This window comes from Zingiber officinale, chromosome 11A (assembly GCF_018446385.1).
Source record: "Zingiber officinale cultivar Zhangliang chromosome 11A, Zo_v1.1, whole genome shotgun sequence".
Lineage (NCBI taxonomy): Eukaryota > Viridiplantae > Streptophyta > Magnoliopsida > Zingiberales > Zingiberaceae > Zingiber > Zingiber officinale.
The window spans coordinates 77,808,749-77,831,997 of NC_056006.1; the positions used below are offsets into that span (position 1 = coordinate 77,808,749).

At 40.4% G+C, this 23,249-nt stretch overlaps 1 protein-coding gene across 1 annotated transcript; it reads left to right on the forward strand.

Moving 5' to 3' along the window:
• The first annotated feature begins 19,667 nt into the window (after nt 1–19,667).
• On the forward strand, nt 19,668–20,683 carry LOC122031485 (ent-copalyl diphosphate synthase 2, chloroplastic-like). The gene is made up of 5 exons (XM_042590596.1): nt 19,668–19,771; nt 19,866–20,103; nt 20,187–20,296; nt 20,395–20,493; nt 20,593–20,683. The coding sequence occupies exons 1-5, from the start codon at nt 19,668–19,670 to the stop codon at nt 20,681–20,683; spliced, it is 642 nt and encodes a 213-aa protein (XP_042446530.1).
• The last annotated feature ends 2,566 nt before the right edge of the window (nt 20,684–23,249 follow it).

Sequence of the window (23,249 nt, forward strand, 5' to 3'; positions counted from 1 at the left end):
AGGAGGTGGAGGAGAGGGAGAAGAAGATGAGAACTTGAGAGAGAAGATGACTTGAATGAAAAATCAATTCAAGCTTGTAACTCCAAAAAAGTGGTCGGCCACATTGAAAAGAAGGCTTTTAAACCTCCATGGGATACCAAGAGTCACAACTCTTAGTCTCCCTCATGAGGTGGCACACACATGCGCTAGCCTTGATGATGTGGCACATCATTATTGGCCCACTTAATGCCAACTCACCAATGAAGTGGCAAATGGTCAAGTCAAACTTGACCCTTCATCTTCCTCTCAAGTCAAGTCAAACTTGATCACTTCTCTCCCATGGTTGATCAAATCTAACCATTGATTCAAGTCAATTTTAATTTAATGAATCTCTATTCATTGAATTAAATTAATTAAATGAGTCTAAGTCTAAATTAGACTCACTTAACACATGAACCAAATTGAGTCCAACTCAATTAGCTCAATTTGGATTACTCTTAATCCAATTTGTTTCATCACATGAACCTAATCCTTTAGGTTCATCAAATGAACCTAATCTCCATCTAATTGCCCTATGTGTGTGACCCTATAGGTTCTTATAACATTGGCAATGCTCCTAAACCCATTTAGAAGCATAAGTAATGAGCGGTATTTAGCAACACATCATTACTACTCAAGTTACAAGAATGTTGAGATCCAACATCACCTTATGACTACTAATTGTGACTCTTCACAATATATGACAAGTGTCCTTCTATCCTTGATATCTAGATTGATCAATGTGAGGTATAGACTGTGTCATCCTCTAATCAATCTAAATCTTGAATCCCAAGTAGACTCACTCAATCAAATGAGCTCAACATCTCATATTGACTCATTTGGGCATGGCCATGCACTAGTGGTCTCACTCTATCAAGAATATCGATGTCTCTCCCGTCATATAGGAGGGATAGATCCCATCTACATCGCTCACATCCCTCCGCATAATTTGTTATATACCCAGTAATCGCCTTTATAGTCCACCCAGTTACGGGTGACGTTTGACGAAGCCAAAGTACGTAACTCCTTATGTAGGGAACCATGGTGACTTCAGGTCCAAGGACTAGTAGTCATACTAATAGCCACATGAGAAAGTATATGACACTCATATAACGATCCATGATATTTTCTCATGGCGGGTCATTCAGTATACATTCTCCAATGCATACCCATGTGTCAACTTGATATCTCCATATCCATGACTTGTGAGATCAAGTCATCGAGTTGACCTACATGCTAGTTTCATCGCATTAACATTGTCCCTGAATGTTAATACTCGACTATGAATGATTAAGAGTAGTGTTCCCTATATCATCTCACTATCGATTCAACCAATCGATTGATATAGGTAAGAATCTTCTACTCAAGGACGCTATTATAATTAGTTATTTGGCACCAATACAAGTATAATAACCAAAACAAATGCCTTTATTTATATATAGAATAATATGATACAATGATTCCATACAACAATCATCAAATGATTGGCTCTAGGGCTCTAACTAACACCTATATCATCTCACTATCGATTCAATCAATTGATTGATATAGGTAAGAACCTTCTACTCAAGGACGCTATTATACTTAGTTATTTGGCACCAATACAAGTAAGTATAATAACCAAAAACAAATGCCTTTATTTATATACAAGAATATGATACAATGAGTTCATACAACAATCATCAAATGATTGGCTCTAGGGCTCTAACTAACAAAACTCCCCTTAAACTTGTACCTATCTCTCCCCCCTTGGTCACATCAAAAAAAATGGGGTAATAAGATAAAAAATTTCTAAGTAAAAGTTCAAGTTTTTTAAACAAATCATTTTCAAAATAATTTCTAAGAAAAAAAATTAAGTTTTTGCAAACATAAATATTTTTGAGAATTAGTAAAGAAAAATTTAAGCAAGAAAAAGTTTCTAATAAAAAATTATAACTTAGGCAATTGGAAAAACATTTTAAAGCATTATTTACTTTCAATGTTTTATTAGTAAGTTAATTAAATATTTTATTTCAATATATTGGCTTCCAGGCAATGGCGAGGCACTAGGCCTTCTTGGTTATTGGAGCAACAACCACTTTCTTAGACAAAGTCTCAAAAGAAATTAACTGTTTAATTTTTCTTACTGAAAGCGTTAACTTAAAAATTAAACTAGAAAAGATTTTGAAATCCAGTATAGGTTCTTTCCTACTGGATTAATCAAGAACTTAGGGGGTACATAACTTTTGGGAACTTTTCTAAGTTGTCCCTGATGTTTTCTAATATACCAATTCAATTTTCCATAAATTCTAATTTTTGATTTTGGAAATTTATTTAAGCATGCATTATTTTTTAATTTTTCATTTTATGATTTTAGATTATCGTACATCTCAAGAGGGCATGCTTTAACTAAGTTTAATTTTAACTCGTTGTTTTCCTTTTCTAATTTAACTAAATCTTTAGTGAGCACTTAATAAACTGAAAGGACTGCTTGGGAGTTAGAGAACGTACCTTACTTACCTCTATTTCTGATGCTCCCCCTTCATCGCAGTTTTCTTCTTCTGATGATTCTCCCCCTTCATCTATGCTCATCTCCGAGCTGGTTTCTTCAAAGATTTGATGGTTGGCCATCAGTACTACTCCTGAGAATGCTTCGACTTCTGATTCCAAGGATGATGATTCATCTCATGTAGCCTTTAGACTTTTGCACTTCGAGGATGTCGACCTTTGAGACTTCTCCTTGTCCCTTTTCTTTAGTTTTGGGCAGTCATCCTTGATGTGCCCTTCCTCATTGCAGTTGTAGCATTGGACCATCCTTCTATTGCGTTGATGCTTTCTCGACTGCGATTTAAATTTATTAGTTTTAATAAACTTATTTAATTTTATTACCAATAGAGCCACTTCAATTTCATCGATCGACGCTTCAGAGTCGGGATCGTCCATCTTGGCTTGTAGGGCAACATTGAGATCTGATTTCTCTATTTGTTTCGGCTCTGCAATTCAAGACTCGTGAAGTTCGAAAGTAGAAAATAAATTTTCTAAAGTACTTACCTCAAAGTCCTTAGAGATGTAGTAAGCATCTACTAAGGACGACCACTGTGGAATTCTTGGGAAGGCGTTGAGTGCATACCGGATAGAATCTCGGTTCGTTACTGATTCTCCGAGATTAGTCAGTTGAGTTATCAGCTCCTTAATTCTCGCTTAGAGTTGCGCTACCTTTTCACCGTTGTTCATCCAGAGATTTGTCAGTTGGGTCCGGAAAATGTCGCGCCTTGCTAATTTTGCTTCTGAGGTGCCTTCGTGGAGCTCCAAGAATTTTTCCCAGAGGTCTTTGGCAGAATCGTAGCTTCCGATCTGACTTACCTCCTGGGGTGGCAGCACGCTGAGCAGATGGAACTCTACCTTTCCATTGGCCACGAAATTCGATTGCTCCTTCTTCATCCATTGGTATTCTTCTTTTTCTTTTGGAGCTGTAAAACCATATTTCATAATTATAAGAATATCGAAATCTATTTTAAAAAATACCTCCATTCGTCGTCTTCACGTAGCGAACTCTCCGTCGAATTTCAAGGGATGAATATTTGCACCGGCTATCGTTTTAATCTTTGTGCTTCAGTCAGCGGTCAGTCCTTCTGAGGCGGTCTAGCTCTGATACCACTTTTTGGTGCAATGGGGCCGGCAAGAGGGGAGGGGTGAATTGCCTAAAAAAATGAGGCAGGATCTCCGGGACCACTTTTTTGTGGTCCAGGGGATTTTCCACTCGCATTTGCGGCCAGATCACGATCGTGATCCGACCGCAAATGGTTACGATCCCTTCCTGGGTTCACTGTCCTCACCATATTATAGTTTTTGTTTGGAGCGAGCGGCCGGAGGCCACTCGGAGGACACCCTTGCTCGGCGCCCAGTAACTTGGCCACTTATTCACCACCGGAGGCCTTCGGGCGACCTCCGGCCGCCCGCTCCAAACAAAAACTATAACCTGGTGGGGACGATGAACCCAAGAAGAGATCGCAACCATTTGCGGTCGGATCACGGCCGCGATCTGGCCACAAATGCGAGTGGCACATCCCCTGAACCATAAAAAAGTGGTCCAAGAGATCTGAGCTAAAAAAAAAATACCCTCCTCAAAACTTTCAACTCAAAAATAATAGCAACAATAAAATAAGACAGAATACTAGAAAAGAAAGAAGACTTAGTGTTTTGACTTGGTTACAACCAAAAAGGTTGTTAATCCAAGGCGGTTGAAAAAAACGCACTGGAAAAGTCTCCTTCTCTAAAGGCGGAGAAGCCTTTTTACACACTAGAAGCTCAAACAGTTGCTAGGAAGTTGATACAGAATTGATTGAATTGTTTCTTAGCTCTTGGGGCCTTTATATAGCTCCTGGAAAACTTATCTCGAGCCTTGAGGGTGCCTCCAATGAAGTTGAGGGCGCCTCCAGCCGAGGTGAGCGGATAAAACTTTATCCGCGCGTAAACGGTCGAGTTGACCCAATTGAGGGCGCCTTCAACAATATTGAAGGCACCTTCAATGTTGAGGGTGCCTTCATCAGTGTTGAGGGCGCCTTCAATGTTTAGGGTGCCTTCAACACTGTTGAGGGTGCCTCTAATGGTTTCTTCAGCTTATCTTCATCTTCACGAAGGCTTCCGAAGTTCCGATCGCTTAGGTGATTGCGGCCAACCGAAATAGGGTTCACCCGAACCTAGTTTTCGGCCTTCTCCTTGAGCAGGTTTCCTTCCCGACTTCTCGTCCCTCGAACGCCGCACACGTTCTGTTGGAACCCCAAGGTAGTTTTGGTGTGATCAACAAGTTAAGTTAGGTCCTGTGTGTTTCTAACCTGGTGTCTAAGTGTGCAGGAGCTTAGGAGCACAAGTAGTCGAGTGGAAGATGCAGCTAGCGAGAAGGATGGCACGCGGTGTGTCCGAGGGATGAGGCGCTGTGGAAGAGTACACCGGCGGACGAGAAGGAAGTGTGCGGTGGTTCCGAGGGATGAAAGCCGGAGCGGAAGACTGCTCGAGGAGCAAGAGACGCAGCTGGCAAGAAGGACGGCACGCAGTTCGTCTGAGGGACGAAGACTGCGGATGAGCACTCCGACGGATGAGAAGGAAACACGCAGCGATTTCGAGGGATGAGAAGCCGAAGGGAAGCCCGCTCGAGAAGACCGGAAGTTGGGTTCGAGGGAGCCCTTTTCCGGATGGCAGAGATCACCCAAGCAACCCGATCCGGAGTTGAAGACCCGGACAGAGGGAACTGAACCGGAGAAGTGGTCCCCGGATGAAAAAGTCAACATCTATTGACTTTAGGCTCCGGGGCGCCCGGAACCATTCCGGGCGCCCGGAGCAGCCCGGGGTGCTCGGAACCCTTCCGGGCGCCCGGACCTGGTTTGTTGACCAAATCACGTCAAACGCGATTCAAACATTGGGGGATAAAGTTTTATCCCCCCAGGGCGCCCGGAACCCCTTCCAGGTGCCCCGACCAAGGCTATAAATATAGCCTTGGTCCAGAAGCTTTTCAATCAGTTCAGAAATTGTAACAACGCTTATGTGCTTCCACTGTTTAGATTAGCTTCTTTCTTTCTGTGCCTACATTGCTGTAAAAGAGGCTTCTCCGCCTGAAGGAGATAGTAGTGTGATCATTTTCCTTGGATTAACAACCTCCCCGGTTGTAACCAAGTAAACATCTGGTGCCTCGTCTTTTTCTGTTTTGATTTATTGCTTTTCTATTTTATATGCAAGTGTTAGTTTGAAAAGTTGGGAAGGGTTGTGTTTTATTTTTACAGGGCTATTCAACACCCCCCCTTCTAGCCGGCCGCAACGGTCCTACAAGTGGTATCAGAGCCAAGGCGCTTCAGGAGGACTAATCGCCGAACGAAGCAACGAGATGGCCTGACCAAGCATCCACCCACTGAAATTCGAAGGGGATTTCGCCACTTGGAAAAAGCTGATGCAGGTATTCTTTACCACCAATTTTTAATTAATGCTTACAATGGAATTTGGTTTTACAGCACCGGAAGGTAAGGAGAAAAACAATTGGACGAAAAAGGAGCAGGTTGATTTCGTGGCGAACGGCAAAGCAGAATACCATCTGCTAAGTGTTCTTCCACCTCAAGAAGTCAACAAGATCGGGAACTACGACTCGACAAAGGAACTTTGGGAGAAGTTCCTCGAGCTACACGAAGGGACGTCCGAAGCCAAGCTCGCTAGACGAGATCTGCTTCACAATCAGCTCACCAGCCTGCGACTTGAGGAAGACGAGACAGTCGCGCATCTACACTCGAGAATAAAAGAAATCATTATCGAAGTTTCGAATCTCGGAGAAAAGGTAAGTAATCGAGACTCGCTCAGGTACGCACTAAATTCCTTTCCTAGAAATACCAAATGGGCATCATTAGTAGATGTCTTTTACATTTCTAAAGATTAAAAAAAAAATTCGTTAGAAGAATTCTTTTCAACATTTGAAGTGCATGAGTCAAGATGTGCAGGAATGAAGGAGCCCAAAAACAACGTCGCCCTCAAAACTTCAAGAGACGAACCAGAGTCGGAATTTTCTCTCGACGACGAGGAAATGGTAATGATGGTAAGAAGATTCAAGAAACTTTGTAAATCCAAATCTACTAACCATCCGCAGGGGAAGAAGAAAAGGATGATCCGCTGCTACCACTGCGATGAAGAAGGGCACGTCAAGGACAACTGCCCCAAGCTGAAGAACAAAGACAAGGAGAAGGGTAAGAAGCCTATCCAAAAGCGAAAGGCCCTAAAGGCGACGTGGGATGATACGTCGTCGGAGTCGGAAGTCGAGGCATTCTCCGGACTTGCTCTAATGGCAAGTCATCAAGACGATGACTGCGGGTCAAGCTCTTCCGAAATGAGTATCGAGAGCATCGATGAAGGGGGAGTCACGTCGGAAGCAAGCAGTAGTTCAGGGGGAGAAACAGACGAGATCGACAAGGTAAGTCAGGTATGATCTCTTCCTCCCGACAAAATGTTTAAGTTCTTTAAACTTTTAACAAAAGATTGCTGTAAATTAAAAAATGAAAATAAAATTTAAAAGTAATTTTAGCTAAGTCCTGTCCCTTAGAAGAATTAGACAAATCAAAATTAGAAAATGAGAAATTAAAATTAGAAAATAAAGATCTGAAAATTCAAATAGATAATTTGAAAAACCATGCATGCTCATCTAATTTTAGAAAATTTAAAAATTTGAATTGGTATTATAGATATCACCAAGGACAAATTAAAAATATCTCTAGAAAATATGTCCCTAAGAAATTTTTAATCAATCCAGTAGACTGGAATCTTTATTGGATTCCTAAATCTTGCTTAGTCTAAATATTAATAAAAAAATTAGCACTTTCAGTAAGAAAATTAAACAATGAATTTCTCTATAAGGCTTTGTCTAAGGAAGTGGTTGCTGCTCCAATAACTAAGAAGGCCTAGTGTCTCGCCGCGACCTGGAAGCCAAAATATTGAAATAAATGTTTAATTAACTTTCTGTCAAAGCATTAAAATTAGAATTAATTAATGCTTTTAAAAGTTTTTTTCAAAATATTTTTATGCTTAAAAAAATACTTTTACGTGAAATTTTTATTTAGAAAAATCTTAAGTTAGGATTTTTTTAAAATAATTTTTGCAAAGACTTAAATTCATAGTTAGGAAAATTTTCAGAAGATTTTTTTTGCTTAAGTTAAAAGCTGTTCTGAAATTGAAAATTTCTGCTTAAGTTTTTGAGAATCTTCTTGTAATTTCACTTAGAAAATTTTCTTAAAATTTTACTTAAATTCTTTTTGAGACTATTTATGTGAAAATTATTGCAAATTTTTAAGGATCTCAAAATTTTCTAAGTCTTTAACCCTTAGATTTTTTTTAACCCCATTTTTTTGTGATCAAAGGGGGAGAAGGATTAGTATAAGTCTAAGGGGAGGTAGACCAAAATTTAAATTATTTTATTTTTGCACTTAATTACAAATTTAGATAAGTTTATTTCATGTCTATTTTTACCCTAGCTTAACTTGGGTTGCTCACACCAAAAAGGCGGAGATTGTTGGAACTCCAAGGTAGTTTTGGTGTGATCAACAAGTTAAGTTAGGTCCTGTGTGTTTCTAAACTGATGTCTAAGTGTGCAGGACCTTAGGAGCACAGGTAGTCGAGTGGAAGATGCAGCTAATGAGAAGGACGGCACACGGTGTGTCCGAGGGATGAGACACTGCGGAAGAGTACACCGGCGGACGAGAAGGAAGCGTGCGGTGGTTCCGAGGGACGAAAGCCGAAGCGGAAGACTGCTCGAGGAGCAAGAGACGCAGCTGGTGAGAAGAACGGCACACGGTGTGTCCGAGGGACGAAGACTGTGGATGAGTACGCCGACGGATGAGAAGGAAACGTGCGGCGATTCTGAGAGACGAGAAGCCGGAGGGAAGCCCGCTCGAGAAGACCGGAAGTTGGGTTCGGGTGAGCCCTTTTCCGGATAGCAGAGATCACCCAAGCAAGCGGATCCGGAATTGAAGACCTGGACCGAGTCAAACTGAACCAGAGCAGTGGTCCCCGGATGAAAAAGTCAACATCTGTTGACTTTAGGCTCCGGGGCGCCCGGAACCATTCCAGCCTTGGTCCGGATTTTCAATCAGTTTAGAAATTGTAACAACGCTTTGCTTAGATTAGTTTCTTTCTTTTCGTGCCTACATTGCTGTAAAAGAGAAGGAGATAGTAGTGCGATCATTTTCCTTGGATTAACAACCTCCCCGGTTGTAACCAAGTAAACATCTGGTGCCTCGTCTTTTTCTGTTTTGATTTATTGCTTTTCTATTTTATATGCTAGTGTTAGTTTGAAAAGTCGGGAAGGGTTGTGTTTTATTTTTACAGGGCTATTCAACCCCTCCCCTTCTAGCCGGCCGCAACGGTCCTACACGTTCTTCTCGTCCACCGGTGTACTCTTCCGTAGCTCTTTCGTCCTTCGGACGCACCGTGCCCGTCGGCTCCTTGCCCGTGCCGTCCTTCTTGCTAGCTGCGTCTTTCGCTCGACTTCCTGCGCTCCTAAGCTCCTGCACACTTAGACACTGGGATCAAATAATAAGCAGGACCTAACCTAACTTGGTTGATCACATCAAAATAACCACGGGGTCCAACAACCCGCTCAGGCTTCCTTAGGAGGAACCGAAGATTTTAAACCTCCATAGTCGATCAAAGATCTTAAGGAGTCACCCGCTCGGGCTTCCTTAGGAGGAACCAAAGACTTTAAATCATAATACATAGTTGATCGGGGATCTTAAGGAGTGACCCACTCAGGCTTCCTTAGGAAGAACCGGAGACTTTAAACCTCCATAGTCGATTGGAGATATTAGAGAGTGACCCACTCGAGATTCCTTAGGAGGAACTAGAGACTTTAAACCATAATACATAGTCAATTGGGGATCTTAAGGAGTGACCCGTTCGGGCTTCCATAGGAGGAACCAGAGACTTTAAACAATCATACATAGTCGATCGGGGATCTTAAGGAGTGACCCGCTCAGACTTCCTTAGGAGGAACCAGAGACTTTAAACCATCATACACAGTCGATCAGGGATCTTAAGAAGTGACCTGCTCAGGCTTCGTTAGGAGGAACTGGAGACTTTAAACCTCCATAGTCGATCGGAGATCTTAAGGAGTGAACCGCTCAGGTTTCCTCAGGAGGAGCCGAGGAATTTAAACCTTGAATAAGTTTAGTAGCCTAACTCATTCGGGATTGAATACCTGATTGAGGTATGATAGGGCACAGGACTATATTGGCTTAACTCACTCGAGGTTACACGCCCGATCAAAATATCATGGCACGCTAAACTTCAACATATAAGTTCGCTCGGGATTACACGCCCGACCAAAATATCATAACGCACAAGAATTCATCATATTCGTTCGTTCGGGATTACACGCTCGATCAAAATATCATGGTGCGCGAGAATTCATCTTATCAGTTCACTCGGGAGTACACGCCCGACCGAAATATCATGGCGCGCGGGAATTCATCATATCAGTTAGCTCGGGATTAGATGCCCGATCGAAATATCATGGCGCATGAGAATTCATCATATCCGCTCGCTCAGGATTATATGCTCGTCTGAAAAATTATGGCACAATGGACTTTAACATATCCACTCGCTCGAAATTACAACGGCTTGATACCTTGGTAACCTGGAATGTATTTATGGTTATTCAGCCCAACTTGGGATATAAAACTTAACTAGTATTTGAGGATATCTAAAGATTCGTGAATATGGAAGCATCTACAACTTACCCTTTTATTTTTTCAAGAAGGTGGAATTGGTGAAACTTCACTCTCGCAAATCACAAGCAGGCAAGGAAGAATCTTGAAGTTTCATAATTAACAACAGAAGCAAGAAGCAAGTAAGTACCAAGTTTCATAAGTGCCTTTTCAATTCAAATAATACAAAATACAAATACTCAATTACTAGTTCATTACATGCTCTTTATTACATCCTCATTTGAAACTGCTAACAAGGTCTTTAGGTAGCTCCTTATTAAGTCTACAATGGTTTATAAAATAGGGAGGAGGCTCCTAAGATAAATAACCTCCCTCCCTTAGCTGCTGAATAACATTGTCTGCAGAATGGTTTAGAGTCCCTATGATGCGTTGCACATATTCATCCTTAAACCATGGAGAATCCAAGTAGGATAAGCGCTTATTATCCCAACGCTCTTCTTCACCTTCCTTATAACTTTGTAGCTCAACCTGTAGACTAGACACCTTGTCTTTGAAAGAGTCCCTTTCTTTCTTAACCTGTTCTAGCTCCTTTGAAAGAGAAGCTATGTCTGCATCCTAGGCCTTCGTTTGTTCCTGTCCTTATAGCAAGGCAAAGTCCTTTGAGGCGGAGTCTTGTGCCTGTTCAGAAGAAAAAACATTGTGAAGTTTTTCCACCTTTTCTAGGACAGTGGCTTTATGGGAAATGTCCGAGAGGGCTTTTTCTTTTAAAGTAGTTTCCATCCGAAATCGAGAATTTAATCCATCCATTTGTAGTTCCAAGGTCTTTTTCTCGTCTTCTTTGGTCTGCAATAATTGATGGTGATGTTGCAAATCTTTTTCTAGAATAGACAGTTATTGAGCTTGGGAATTTACTTTCTCTTGCAACTGAGTGAGCTCATTATTAGGAGGAGGAGGAGCGGTTCTCAACTCCCTTATTTAGTTCTTTAAAGTATTATTTTCTCTTTCTAAGGTCATAGCTAGGTGGCCCATATGTAGACTCGAAGCAAAAAACTGAACAGAATAATAACTCAATTATATAGGGTGATTACAAATTAATAAAACATGAATAAAATACTTACAGCAGTAGCCTGGCAATTGTGATGGTCAGCACAATTAGAAATACTCGTCCCCTATATGAATGCCTGGCTTTGTAGCCAGGAATCAGCTAGGAGGCCTTGTAATTGAAGGTGTCCATAGGTAACAGGGATAGAGGCATGTCCCATCTTAGGATGGGATTGAAAGAGGAAGACGCCAGACTCTAATTTTTTAGGATAAGAAAACATGAAGAAATTCTTAAGCATAGGAGGAATGTCCAAAAGGAGAAATAACATATATAATCCACACAGGTAACGAAAAGTGTTAGGAGTAAATTGTTGTAAAGGAATATCAAAATATCTGCTTATTTTAACCAAGAAAGGGAGAATGGAGAAATGCAAGTCGGATATCAGTTGATCTTTAAAGAAAGCAACACAGTTCTCAGGGGGAAGGTGAGGATGAGAATCTAGAGGAGGAATTATAATACGATATTCCTTACGAATTTCATATTGTGAACGAATAGCAGCTCGATCACCCTTGCGAAAGATAGAAGAAACTTGAACATACCAAGGGGTAATAGATTCTTCAGCCATTACTAAAATACAAAAACAAAGGGAAAACTACTTACTGAGGATTTGGAAAGAGGAGAATCACAAAGGAGGATCAGGAGGTAGAAAGGAGCACGAAACACTAAAGAATCGCTAGACAGCGTGAGGAAAAAGATGAAGGCAGTGAGGAGATGAAGGGGTTTAGGATTTTTTTTTTTTCGCTAAAAGGAGACTAATAACGATCGTCCTTAGATAAAAACAAAGCTCATCATGTCACGCCCCAGAGGAGTCCCTGCCAGACAAAAATCCGACAGCATCTCCCCTGTACCGGTGATAATATGAAGCATACATACATACATCACAATATATAAACATAAACAACATATTCATCAGCCCACACGGCTGGAACATACATAAAATAGAAACAACATAACCACGAAATGTATCAATTATATATATCTATCCATAGACTACAATTACTATACAGATAAACGACATCTGTAACAAAAGTGTAAAATGTAAATACAGCGAAACAAAAGTAAAACAAACCAGAAAATCAGCACGTCGAGATCTCTGAGCAACTCTATGAAAGTCCAAAATCAACAGTAATATCAAAAGGATCCCTGAGTCTGCAAAACTGGAGACCAAGGAATGTAGCAAATTAGCCAAATGGCTAAGTGGATACTCAAGAAAGATGTGCATGAATTTAATCTTATTGAAGAAGTCAAGGAAGTAGAATAAATCATCATCTTTTGTTACAACTTTAAGATTATTCTTAAAGTTCTACATTTATACATATATATGTATAATCATCTTCTCATTATCTATAATCAGGTAAAATTTTTAGATTAGAGTTTAGGATCTTCACCTTATCATCACTTGTCATCAGTAATAAAATCAATTTTTCAATCTTATTATTTAATCACTCAATTATAAGTTATCATGGTAAGATCAACATGTATATCAATAGTCTGAATCTGATAAATCAACTAAAAAGTGAATCACTGGAGCCAATATCATCAGAGTGAAATATCATATGGATAGGCTAAAAGCCTCCTAAGAGTATAAAACTGTCGCATACGTCATCTGACGTACGGGCTATCAGCCCTCACCGGTGGAAGACATAATAAACACTGACCGAGGGCTACATCACGCCAACACGCCTCGGGTGTACGGTCAGATACTCTGGACCGCGGCCGCCGCGCTACCACAATAACATGTGGGCGGTCTAGTACTCTAATATAGAGCTCTGGTATAAAGCTAGGCTCATGGTCTTCACTTTTTAATTCTTCATTTACTATCTTTATTAATTCGCCGTTATGATTATATTCATCCATTTATCATGATTATTCTCTTTTCATATTGATTGGTCAATCAAGGTAATATTTTCGTGTCAAATCTATTAATTTATCATTATAGGATCCACAGATAAAAAGCTACAAGTATCAACAGATAGAGTATCAAAAGCATGAAATATGTAAGGTCAAGCAAGTCAAAAGAGACAAGGTATCAACAGAAGATAAATTTAGAATATTTCTTTAATTTTAAAAACAACCCTCCCCATATCAATCCCAATATGAACCCACATATGAACAAGAAATAATATCAATTATTTACCCTCCAATAATTTTAATATTTTAACCCATTTCGCTATTTCTAATATCAGTTTAATCCCCATTTTGAAAACAATAATACAACATATACATATTCTAATTTATATATTTATTCATGCACAAGGAAATAGACAAGAGTAGATGTATCCACCTTATATACAGCAAAAATCTCCGAGTATCGGCAGGTCACCGTGCTCCACTCGAGCTCGGATCTACAAACATAATATCAAACATAACTTAAATAATCAAAATACTATCTAATAATAATAATGACCTAAAATCTACACATTAACTCTGATTCAAAATCAGTGAATTATTTTGATCTCGATACCTCGTACCACTTCGCATTCCTAAATACAACATCTGTTCTAATCTAGATAACCCTTCTAACTACACATCAATTTAACCAAAAGCAACCTAAAATATACCTTCTAAGGGTTTTGTGTGGCTGCTGGAAATTAGGGCAGCAATTAAGGTTCTTTGTCGGCAACTCCGGCAAGCTGCGGCAGCTAGGGCTGCTGTTGGAGGAAACAAAAGGCAGCAAAACTGCTACTGTTGGTGGGGAAAAAGGAGAGAGCAACTAGGGTTTTGTTTCCCCTCTTTTCCCGGTGGTTTGGCGAGCTCCGGCGAACTTCGAGGAGCTCTAACAGTGCTGCCGAGAAGCAGAGAAGAGGAAGCAAAGGAGAAAACAGTGCTCTGCCCTTGCTGGTGGAGGAGAAGAGGTGCGGGAGGAGAAAACGAGAGTTGCTTGAGAAGAACGGGAGAGAAATCTGTCGTTCGTCGCCGCTAGAGAAGAAAAACGAAGAAGAAGAGAGGAGGAAGGGTTTGAGGCGTCGGTGGGGAAGAGAAGAAAAAGGAGGGGGTATGGGAGAGGCTTGTACACGTGGATGGCATGGATAGATTTGATATTTTTTTTTTTTCAAATACTTAACACATCAGGGTAACCATTGATCTATTAGGATATAACATATAAGAAAACGTCATTTACAAAGCGTGCAGGCCATGATGTCACTGAGTAAAAGGGAAGGGCACATGTCTATTACCCATAAATGGGCATTTATGATGGACACGACAAATCAAATCATGCCCAAGCCAGTGCAGTATCAAACATACAACTTCAACATCCTCTTTCCGTTGAAGAACCAAATCACCGACGAAGGAGTGGCGAAAAAAGATGTTCGATTTCCTAGGTGTAGTAAAGAAAAGAATAGGGAAATGATATAAAATAATAATAAATCAAAACTATAGCTTGGTCAGTCAAGCCTCCTTTGATTAGATTTAAGGGACAAAAATACGCTCGGTAGGCAAAGACAAACTGGGCATAAAAGCATTCAGTTTTTTAATATAAGACCAGTCGAGATTGTAAGGTCGACCGAGCTTATATTGATTAAGAACTAAAATGTCACTAGTTATTTCACAAGCACAACTCTCGAATTCTTATAAACAATACACGGCACTTCACATTAACATTAGTAATGTCACAATCATAACTCTTAAACTTCCATAAACAAATACAGTAAACCCCCACCAATTTCGTTGTTCGGAGTTAGTGAAACATTCTACCTATTCACAGTAGGGGTATATGGTAGAATAACAACCTAAACAAATTTTGAAACAAAGGGAATGAACAAGTTGACTCATTATCACGTTCTGTGTGATGAAAATAAATTTTACCCGATATTATTACCGATAGGAAAATTTGTCATCCAACGGAATTTAATTTTTATTTGGAACCACCCGATTGTTCTTCCCATCCTAAGTGTGGGAGAGTAATAGAGTGACAGCCCGGATGAAAGGGGGAGGCTCGTCCTGTCCTCTGACGCTTGTATTGTTCACCCTCTGAAATATGTGACTGAGAGGTCATCTCTAACCCAATATGATCCAACTCAACTTTTAGAAGATCCACCTTAGCCTTCTGCTGGTCCAAGACTTGTTGTTGTTGAGATATTAGTAAACCATCTACATGAACTTTTCTGGTTAAAACGGTTATCTCTGAAGTGTGCTGGACTTTTAGATCATCCAACTCCTCAGTCTTTTGCTTCAAATCTAGGTAAGCTTTTGTTGGATCGCAGCGGCCGGCTAGAAGGGGGGTTGAATAGCCTACAAAAATAAGAACACAAAAAACCCTTCTCGACTTTTCTTAAACTAACACTTGCATAAAATAAATAAGCAGAAAGTAAAAGAAGAGGCTTACAAAGATTTGACTTGGTTACAACCTGGGAGATTGTTAATCCAAGGAAAATATCGTACTAGTACTCCTTCAGGCGGAGAAGCCTCTTATAGCAATAACGCATAAAGAAATAGAAGCTAAACTACAACTGGAAGCGCACAAGTGTTGGAATACACAATTTTTGAGTTGATAAAAAGCCTCTAGACCAAGGCTGTATTTTTAGCCTTGGTCGGGGTCCCCGAAGTGTTCCAAGCGCCCTGGGGGGATAAAACTTTATCCCCAATGCATAGATCTCGATTTGACTGAGATCTGGATATATTTTCGACCTGGGCGCCCGGAGGGGTTCCGGGCGCCCCGGCTGGGAAAGTCAACCTCGTTGACTTTTTCAGCCCGGGTCTTTTACTCCAGCGTCGTTCGCCTTAGACCAAATCTTTCGCTCGCTTGGGTGATCTCTGCCATCCGGAACAGGGCTCACCCGAACCCAACTTCCGGTCTTCTCGAGCAGGCTTCCGCTCCGGCTTCTCGTCCCCCGGAATTGTCGCGTGCTTCCTTCTCGTCTGCCAGCATACTCATCCGCAATCTTTGTCCCTCGGTCGCATCCCGTGCCGACCTTCTCGCTAGTTGCGTCTCTTGCTCCCCGAGCAGTCTTCCATTCCGGCTTCTCATCCCTCAGAACCACCACACGGTTCCTTCTCGTCCGTCGGTGTACTCTTCCATAACACCTCATCCCTCGGATGCACCGCGTGCCGTCCTTCTCGCTAGCTGCATCTTCCGCTCGACTACCTATGCTCCTAAGCTCTGCACACTTAGACACAAGGTTAAAAACACACAGGACCTAACTTAACTTGTTGATCATACCAAAATAACCTTGGGGTTCCATCAAACTCCCCCTTTTTGATGTGAGCAACCCAAGTTTAGCTAGGGTAAATAGACATAAAAAGACTAAACTAACTAATTTTGCAATAAAGTGCAAAAAGATAAAAAAATTTAAATTTTGGTCTACCTCCCCCTAGACTTATACTTTTCTTTCTCCCCTTTGATCACATAAAAATTAGGGTTCAAAGAAAAACTCTAAGGGAAAAAAAATTGAAACTTTGTAAAGTTTTGCAATAATTTTCAACGAAGGAAAAAAATGTTCTTAGTAAAACTTTAAGTAAGAAAACTTTCTAAGCAAAAACTCTAAATAAGAAAATTTTCTAAGTACAGCTTTAAGAAAAAAAATTCTAACTCAGGAAAAAAATTTCTAAGTAAAGATTTAAGCATAAATTTCTAATTTCAGAAGAACTTTTAACTTATGCAATTTTAGTTTTACGCAAAAAAATCTAAGTCAAAAAATTTTGAAAAAAAATGTTTAAAAAAACTTTTTAAAGCATTATGTTTTATCAGAAAGTTAATTAAATATTTTGGCTTCCAAGTCGTGGCGAGGCACTAGACATTCTTGGTTATTGGAGCAACAACCACTTCCTTAGACAAAGCCTCATAAAGAAATTTTAATGTCTAATTTTCTCGCTGAAAGCTCTAAATCTAATTAGTTCAAGTTCAAGTCAGACAGGACTTTGGAACCCAATATAGGTTCCAGCCTACTGGATTGACTAAAAACTTCTTAGGGAAATATCTTTTTGAAATGTTCCTAATTTGTCCCTTATGATATCTAAAATACCAATTTAAATTGTTAAATTTTCTAACACTATGGCAAAAGGCAAATACGCTCACCCCCAGCGCCCCCCCCCAACCCGTCCCAGGGCCAACACGGAGGAGGTAAATCACGGGCAGCTACTAGCCTTTGGAATAGTGACTAGCACATAAGGGAGGCATTTATCTCGACTTTGCCGAAATTCTAACCCCGGACCTCATTATGGCAACACTTCATGTGCTAGCCGCTAGACCCATCCGAGGGGACTTAAATTTTCTAACATTGGTCTTAGATGAGCATGCATGATTTTTCAAATTATTTACTTGTACTTTTAAACTAGCATTTTCTGATTTCAATTTCTAATTCTAATTTTTTAAAATATTCTACTAGACAAGATTTATCTAGAATTAATTTCAATTCTTTATTTTCTTTTTCTAACATGTAACAGTCTTTATTTAATAACTTTACAAATTTGAACATTTGGTTAGGTGGTAGGGAGCGTACCTGATTTACCTTGTCACCTGCTGATGCTCCCCCTGTTGAGCTGCTTTCTTCCAAAGACTCTCCCCCTTCATTGGTGCTTTCAATGTTCATTGAGGATGAACTTGCTTCGTCTTCTGGTAGATACTCAGCTATTAAGGTTGTTCCGATAATTTCCTCGGTTTTAGATTCTTCCGATGATGACTATGTGTCCATTAAGGAGTTTGATGCGGCTTATTTTGGTTCTTCATGGAGCTTTAAGAACTTTTTCCAAAGTTCTTTTGCACTCTGATAGTCGCCGATTTTGTCGAGATCTTCAACCGGTAGTACGATTAAAAGGTGAAATTTAGCCTTACCATTTGATGTAAAATCATCACGCTGTTTTTTGGTCTAGAGGCATTTTTCGATTTCTTCTTCGTTCACATTCTTTGGTGCTTCATAACCATATCTCATAATTAATAAAATACTAAAATCTATTTTAATAAATACCTCCATTCGTTGTTTCCAAAACGTGAACTCCCCCTCAAATGGTGGTGGGTAGATGTTAGCTCCGACCATCTATTTTGCTTTGATCGACGGTTAGTCCTCCTGAAGCGCTTTGGCTCTGATACCACCTGTTGGATCGCGATGGCCGGCTAGAAGGGGGGTTGAATAGCCTGCAAAAATAAAAACATGAAAAACCCTTCTCGACTTCTCTTAAACTAACACTTGCATAAAATAAATAATCAGAAAGTAAAAGAAGAGGCTCACAAATATTTGACTTGGTTACAACCAGGGAGGTTGTTAATCAAAGGAAAGTATCGCACTAGTACTCCTTCAAATGGAGATGTTGGAGTGTATACTAAAAGCCTAGCTTTTGTATAAACATTTATTTAGAAATAAGAATCATATTGGTCAAGTATCTACATTTATATATACTAAGTGTAGTCGTTCAATTAATTTATATTGCAAATAACACGGTGTGTGGTGTCACACACAGGAGATCGTGTTATCGGTTCATTATAAATTATAAACAGTTGCTCACGACTAAGATGGAAAGGAACAAACCGTCGGTAAAGTCGTAGTGTGATTAGGGATTAGTTTATCTTGACTAATAAATTACACTAGTACACTCTAAGTGTATTGAGTAGGACCATTTTAGGTATGTTCTTTTTATATTGACTTGATAAAAGAACTAGACACTACAACAAAATTGTTAAAAGACAACACTACAAAGACAACGGTTTTAGAAGGAACTATTGTTAATTTGGTAAAAGACAACGATTTTTGACAAAACCGTTGTCTTTGAGCGCAAAAAAAAATAAAAGACAACAGTTTTGTAAAAACTGTTATCTTTGAGCGACTTTTTACAACAGTTTTCTAAAATTGTTATCTTTAAACGCTTTTTTAGGGGTCAAAGACAACAGTTTATTAAACTGTTGTCTTTGACTTTATTCTTTCGCCGTTTTTTCCCTTCGTCGAAAATTTGTTGGCGCCCTATTTTCTCCCCTTAGCTTACCCGAACCCTAAACCTCTCTCCTCATACGATCTTTCTCCTCATACGGCTCTAGGAGAGTGTGGAATTATGCCCCTTTTTAAAACGCGAGGTAGGAGCGTGGTGGTTGCTGCTGCTTGTGTAGATTGCTGGGTGGAGGCGGCGATGGAAGCGGAGGCGGCCTCCTCGGTCCTGGGTTCTCTCCGCCTTGGGGGGTCTTCTCCATGATCGCCTTCCAAGTTGCTTCCATAGAGTCGTTCTCCTCCGAGCTCTCCGCCTCCTTGTCCAATGGATCGCCGTCGAAATCTGGATCTAGGAGTTTAGGCATTGCCGGCGTAGGTCGGGGCGAGAGAGGGACGACTTGAGCAGCGGGAGGAGGAGGGGCACTCTCGAAAGACTTGATCTTCACGGCTTTCATCGCCTCCGGCGACCCGTGGTGGTGCTTTTGGTCGGAGAGCTTCCATATGATGAGGACGATGAGATGGATGATGACGAAGAGATACGGCGGTGAGAGGCAAGAGCAGAGGGGAGGGGGCAGGATGGCGCCGCTGTCGGTCTGTCGTCATCGTCGGCCAAGAGCTGGGCGCAGCAGGTTGAGGAAACGTACCAGCTCTAGCTAGCTCTGGCGCTTCAGCTATGCTCCGAGGCGGCCTGTGAGGAGGACCCTAATTTCTTGGACGCTACAGATCAGATGGTGCTGCCGGAACGTGCTGCTCCTACTTCCTTGTCCCATCGATTCTCGGTTTGGAGACAGTTTCATCCTCTCTGTATAATCTGAACCGAGCGGCGCAAGTGGCCTTCCCCGGCGAAGAGATACTGGCGAGAGCTAAGAGCTTCTCCTATGCCTTCTTACGAGAGAAAGAAGCTGCACACCAGCTGCTCGACAAATGGATCATCACCAAGGATTTGCCCGGGGAGGTAATTGTCCAACTAAAATAGATAAATTTCAGTTTCTACTTGTGTCGAATTAGTACCATATCCTAGTTTGATCAACGGAGCAGGTGGAGTATGCTCTGGATTTCCCCTGGTACGCGAGCCTGCCTCGCGTTGAGGCAAGACTCTACTTGGAGCAGTATGGAGGGGGAAGTGATATTTGGATTGGCAAGACTCTCTACAGGTAAGCTCATCTACTGATCGCAGTTCCTTACTTTAAGCTATCTACTTACTAAACTTGTTTACTTAACTGAATGATTAACTGAAAGAGTGATATGGCAGGATGCCTCTGGTAAACAATGATATGTATTTGGAGTTGGCTAAGTTGGACTTTAACCATTGCCAAGCTCACCATCAGCTGGAGTGGCTCTATCTTCAAAAGTATGTCAAATATTTCTTATTCTAATTGAGACCTGCATTGGTTCAGTGTTGTACAAGTAGTCAACCTATTCAAGTTTCAATTGTGTGGTTCCACTCAAGGTGGTACGAGGAGGCAGGCCTTGGATGGCATGGTGTGAGCAGAAGAACCCTGTTGGAGGACTTCTTCTTAGCAGCCTCTTGCATATTCTAACCCGAACGCAAGACTGAGAGGTTGGGTTGGGTTCGAACCCTGGTTTTCTCGAAGGCCATTTCAGCCTACTTTGGCAGGGACTCATGCACTGATACTATGAGACAAGCACTGATATTGAACTTCCTCAATGCTGATGACTGCTACAGCAATGAGCATGGCACCAACAGGTCAGTGCTAGACACCATCCCATTCAAATTTAAGAATTGAAAACTCTCGAAACAGGTCAGTGCTAGGCACCAACATTTCAGCCTACTATTCTGTCTGAATTTACTAATGGTGGCAATTATTATGTGCACGCTTGTTATGCATCCCTAGCCTATTTCTTTGGAGGTGGTGAATTGTATTGAAGATTGCTTGGTCACTGCACTTATCTGCAATCTTTTGTTCCTAGTTATATAAATGTCATTTCTATTGCATTCTTCAGGTTATGATCAGGCTGTCAAAGACTGGAATGATTACTCCACGTATGTGAATCAATGATACAACCATCATATTCAGGAACAATCTATCTGAGTAGTCAATGAAACTGAGAACTCTCAGGCGGCCTTATGGGTTCTTGACATTATTTTGCGGCAGCATGAGGAAAAATAGTATGTGAATTTCCTTCTAGTCATTTATTGTTGAAATTATGGATTACATAATTGTGGGTTTATTTGTTGCATTCTGATAGTTACCAAAATACATTTTTAGGGAATGTCTTCTTGTGAGACAATTATTTTTTCAAAACAATCCTAAAAACTTTATTGACCTTGGTGGTGGAGTCATGGGATATGGAGATTTTCCTTCTAATTTGAGGACTTCACAAGGAGGTCTTTCTTTGAGTATTGGTAAGAACTTACAATGTCTCTACACCTTTGCTATTTGTTTTTGCTTGCATTGTCATTCAATCACTTTATTGTTTTAAAAATATTATTATCTTTCTTATTTGTTGAACAAAGATGTCTCTACTACTATGATTGTGTGTCCTGTACTAGTGGTGTAACGACCCAATTTTCCTTATTTTGAGTTCTGAATATCCTTAAAAATATTTGGAAATGCTTTTAAAATATTCTAGAAATTTTTAGAGTATTTTTATGCAAATTTTGGAGTCCGTTTGGTATTTTTACCGAGTGGAGAAAGTTTAAAAAAAAAAAGAAAAATAAAATAAAAAACCAAAGTGCAAGAGCTGGGATTCGAACCCAGCTTCTCGGGCCCAAGCAGTAAGCGGCCCAACCAACCGAGCTGAGCTCGTTTTGTTAACTAAGTGGGGGAACAAATATATTTAAGTAATAGATGGAACCAAAATAACCCAGGTTATTTAAGGAGGTAAATTTCTTCCCGAGCCCTAAAAAAAAAAAAATCCTTTTTCCCTCTTTTTCTCTCCCGACGGCGCTGTTCTCCTCTCGGGCGAAACCGCAGCCAAGGCTAGGGTTCCTCCTCCCGACGCCGGCGAGGGGTTTTTTCCGGCCAGTCTCCAACCGTGGGTGACCTTTCCGGCAAGGAAAGCTCGGGGAACACAAGGAGAAGGGAGAAACGAAGCTCTACCGAAACCCTAGGGCATTTCTCTTCGGTTGTAAGTTCAAGAACCCGATGTAAGTGCTTCTCACCTGCGGTAGGAGTAGCTCTCGGGGTTTTCGTTTGCGTTTTGTTGTTGTGTAATGAATAAGAGCAGTTTTTCATTCTAGCATATGGTTTTGATTCCAAGCCTTGCTTTAACAATTCGGTTTAAGACTAGGATCATGTTCCTTTGATATTTTTAGCACGGACAGAATGTTTTCTTGAGCACGGACAGAATGTTTTCCTTGAGTGTTACAACATGTTAATTTAAATGTATTTACCTTACATTTCAAGCATGTTTAAGTAGTCATATTTCCCTCAAGTCACAGCATGATCAAAGGACTGTTAAGGTTCAGAAATAAGTTGGTTTTACAATCTTGCTGTTCGAAATTTGTTGCTGCCGTGGGCTTGACCAAATTCATTTACTATGATCAAGTAGTTTTATTGCTGTTGAGCTTTGTTTTGAATATATACTTTTATACATCAGTGGAATATGGTTCTAGAACCCCTTGTATAATGTATATAAATGAAAGAAGTACAAGTAAAGCAATACTAAGTCACAATCTGATCTTGAATTTCAGAATTTAGAATCAAAGCACACTAAGTGCTTAGATAAATGCCAAGGCATTTTATTAGAAGAAGTATTTAAAGAAGGATATAAAGAAAAGTATTTTACTTTTAAAGGGCATGTACCGGACACAAGGTCCAAGGGATGGGCTCCAAGTTGCCCCTAGACATAAGGTCTAGAAGTGTCTTAATGGTTTTGGGATTAGCTACCTCAATTCTCATTAAGAAAGGCGCGCAAAGTGGTACAATGCCGGGCCCAAGTAAAGTTGAATATTATTTTAAAGTATAAAAGTATTAAATTGGAAACAAACAGAACAAGTTCTTTTATCTCAGTTGCAAATTCTAGCAAGTTAAATGGTTGTTTCCTTTAGAGATGCAGGATGTAGTTCTATATTGCTATTTTCATGTTGAGTATGTACTCCCTGTTTTCAGTTATGCTTATGCATTCCTTATCGGATTTTGT

Coding starts and splice junctions, on each gene's coding strand:
- LOC122031485 (XM_042590596.1), top strand. CDS start 19,668: ATGACGAAGAGATACGGCGGTGAGAGGCAAGAGCAGAGGGGAGGGGGC. Junction 19,772..19,865: donor CCAAGAGCTGGGCGCAGCAG/GTTGAGGAAACG, acceptor TGGACGCTACAG/ATCAGATGGTGCTGCCGGAA. Junction 20,104..20,186: donor ATTTGCCCGGGGAGGTAATT/GTCCAACTAAAA, acceptor GAGCAGGTGGAG/TATGCTCTGGATTTCCCCTG.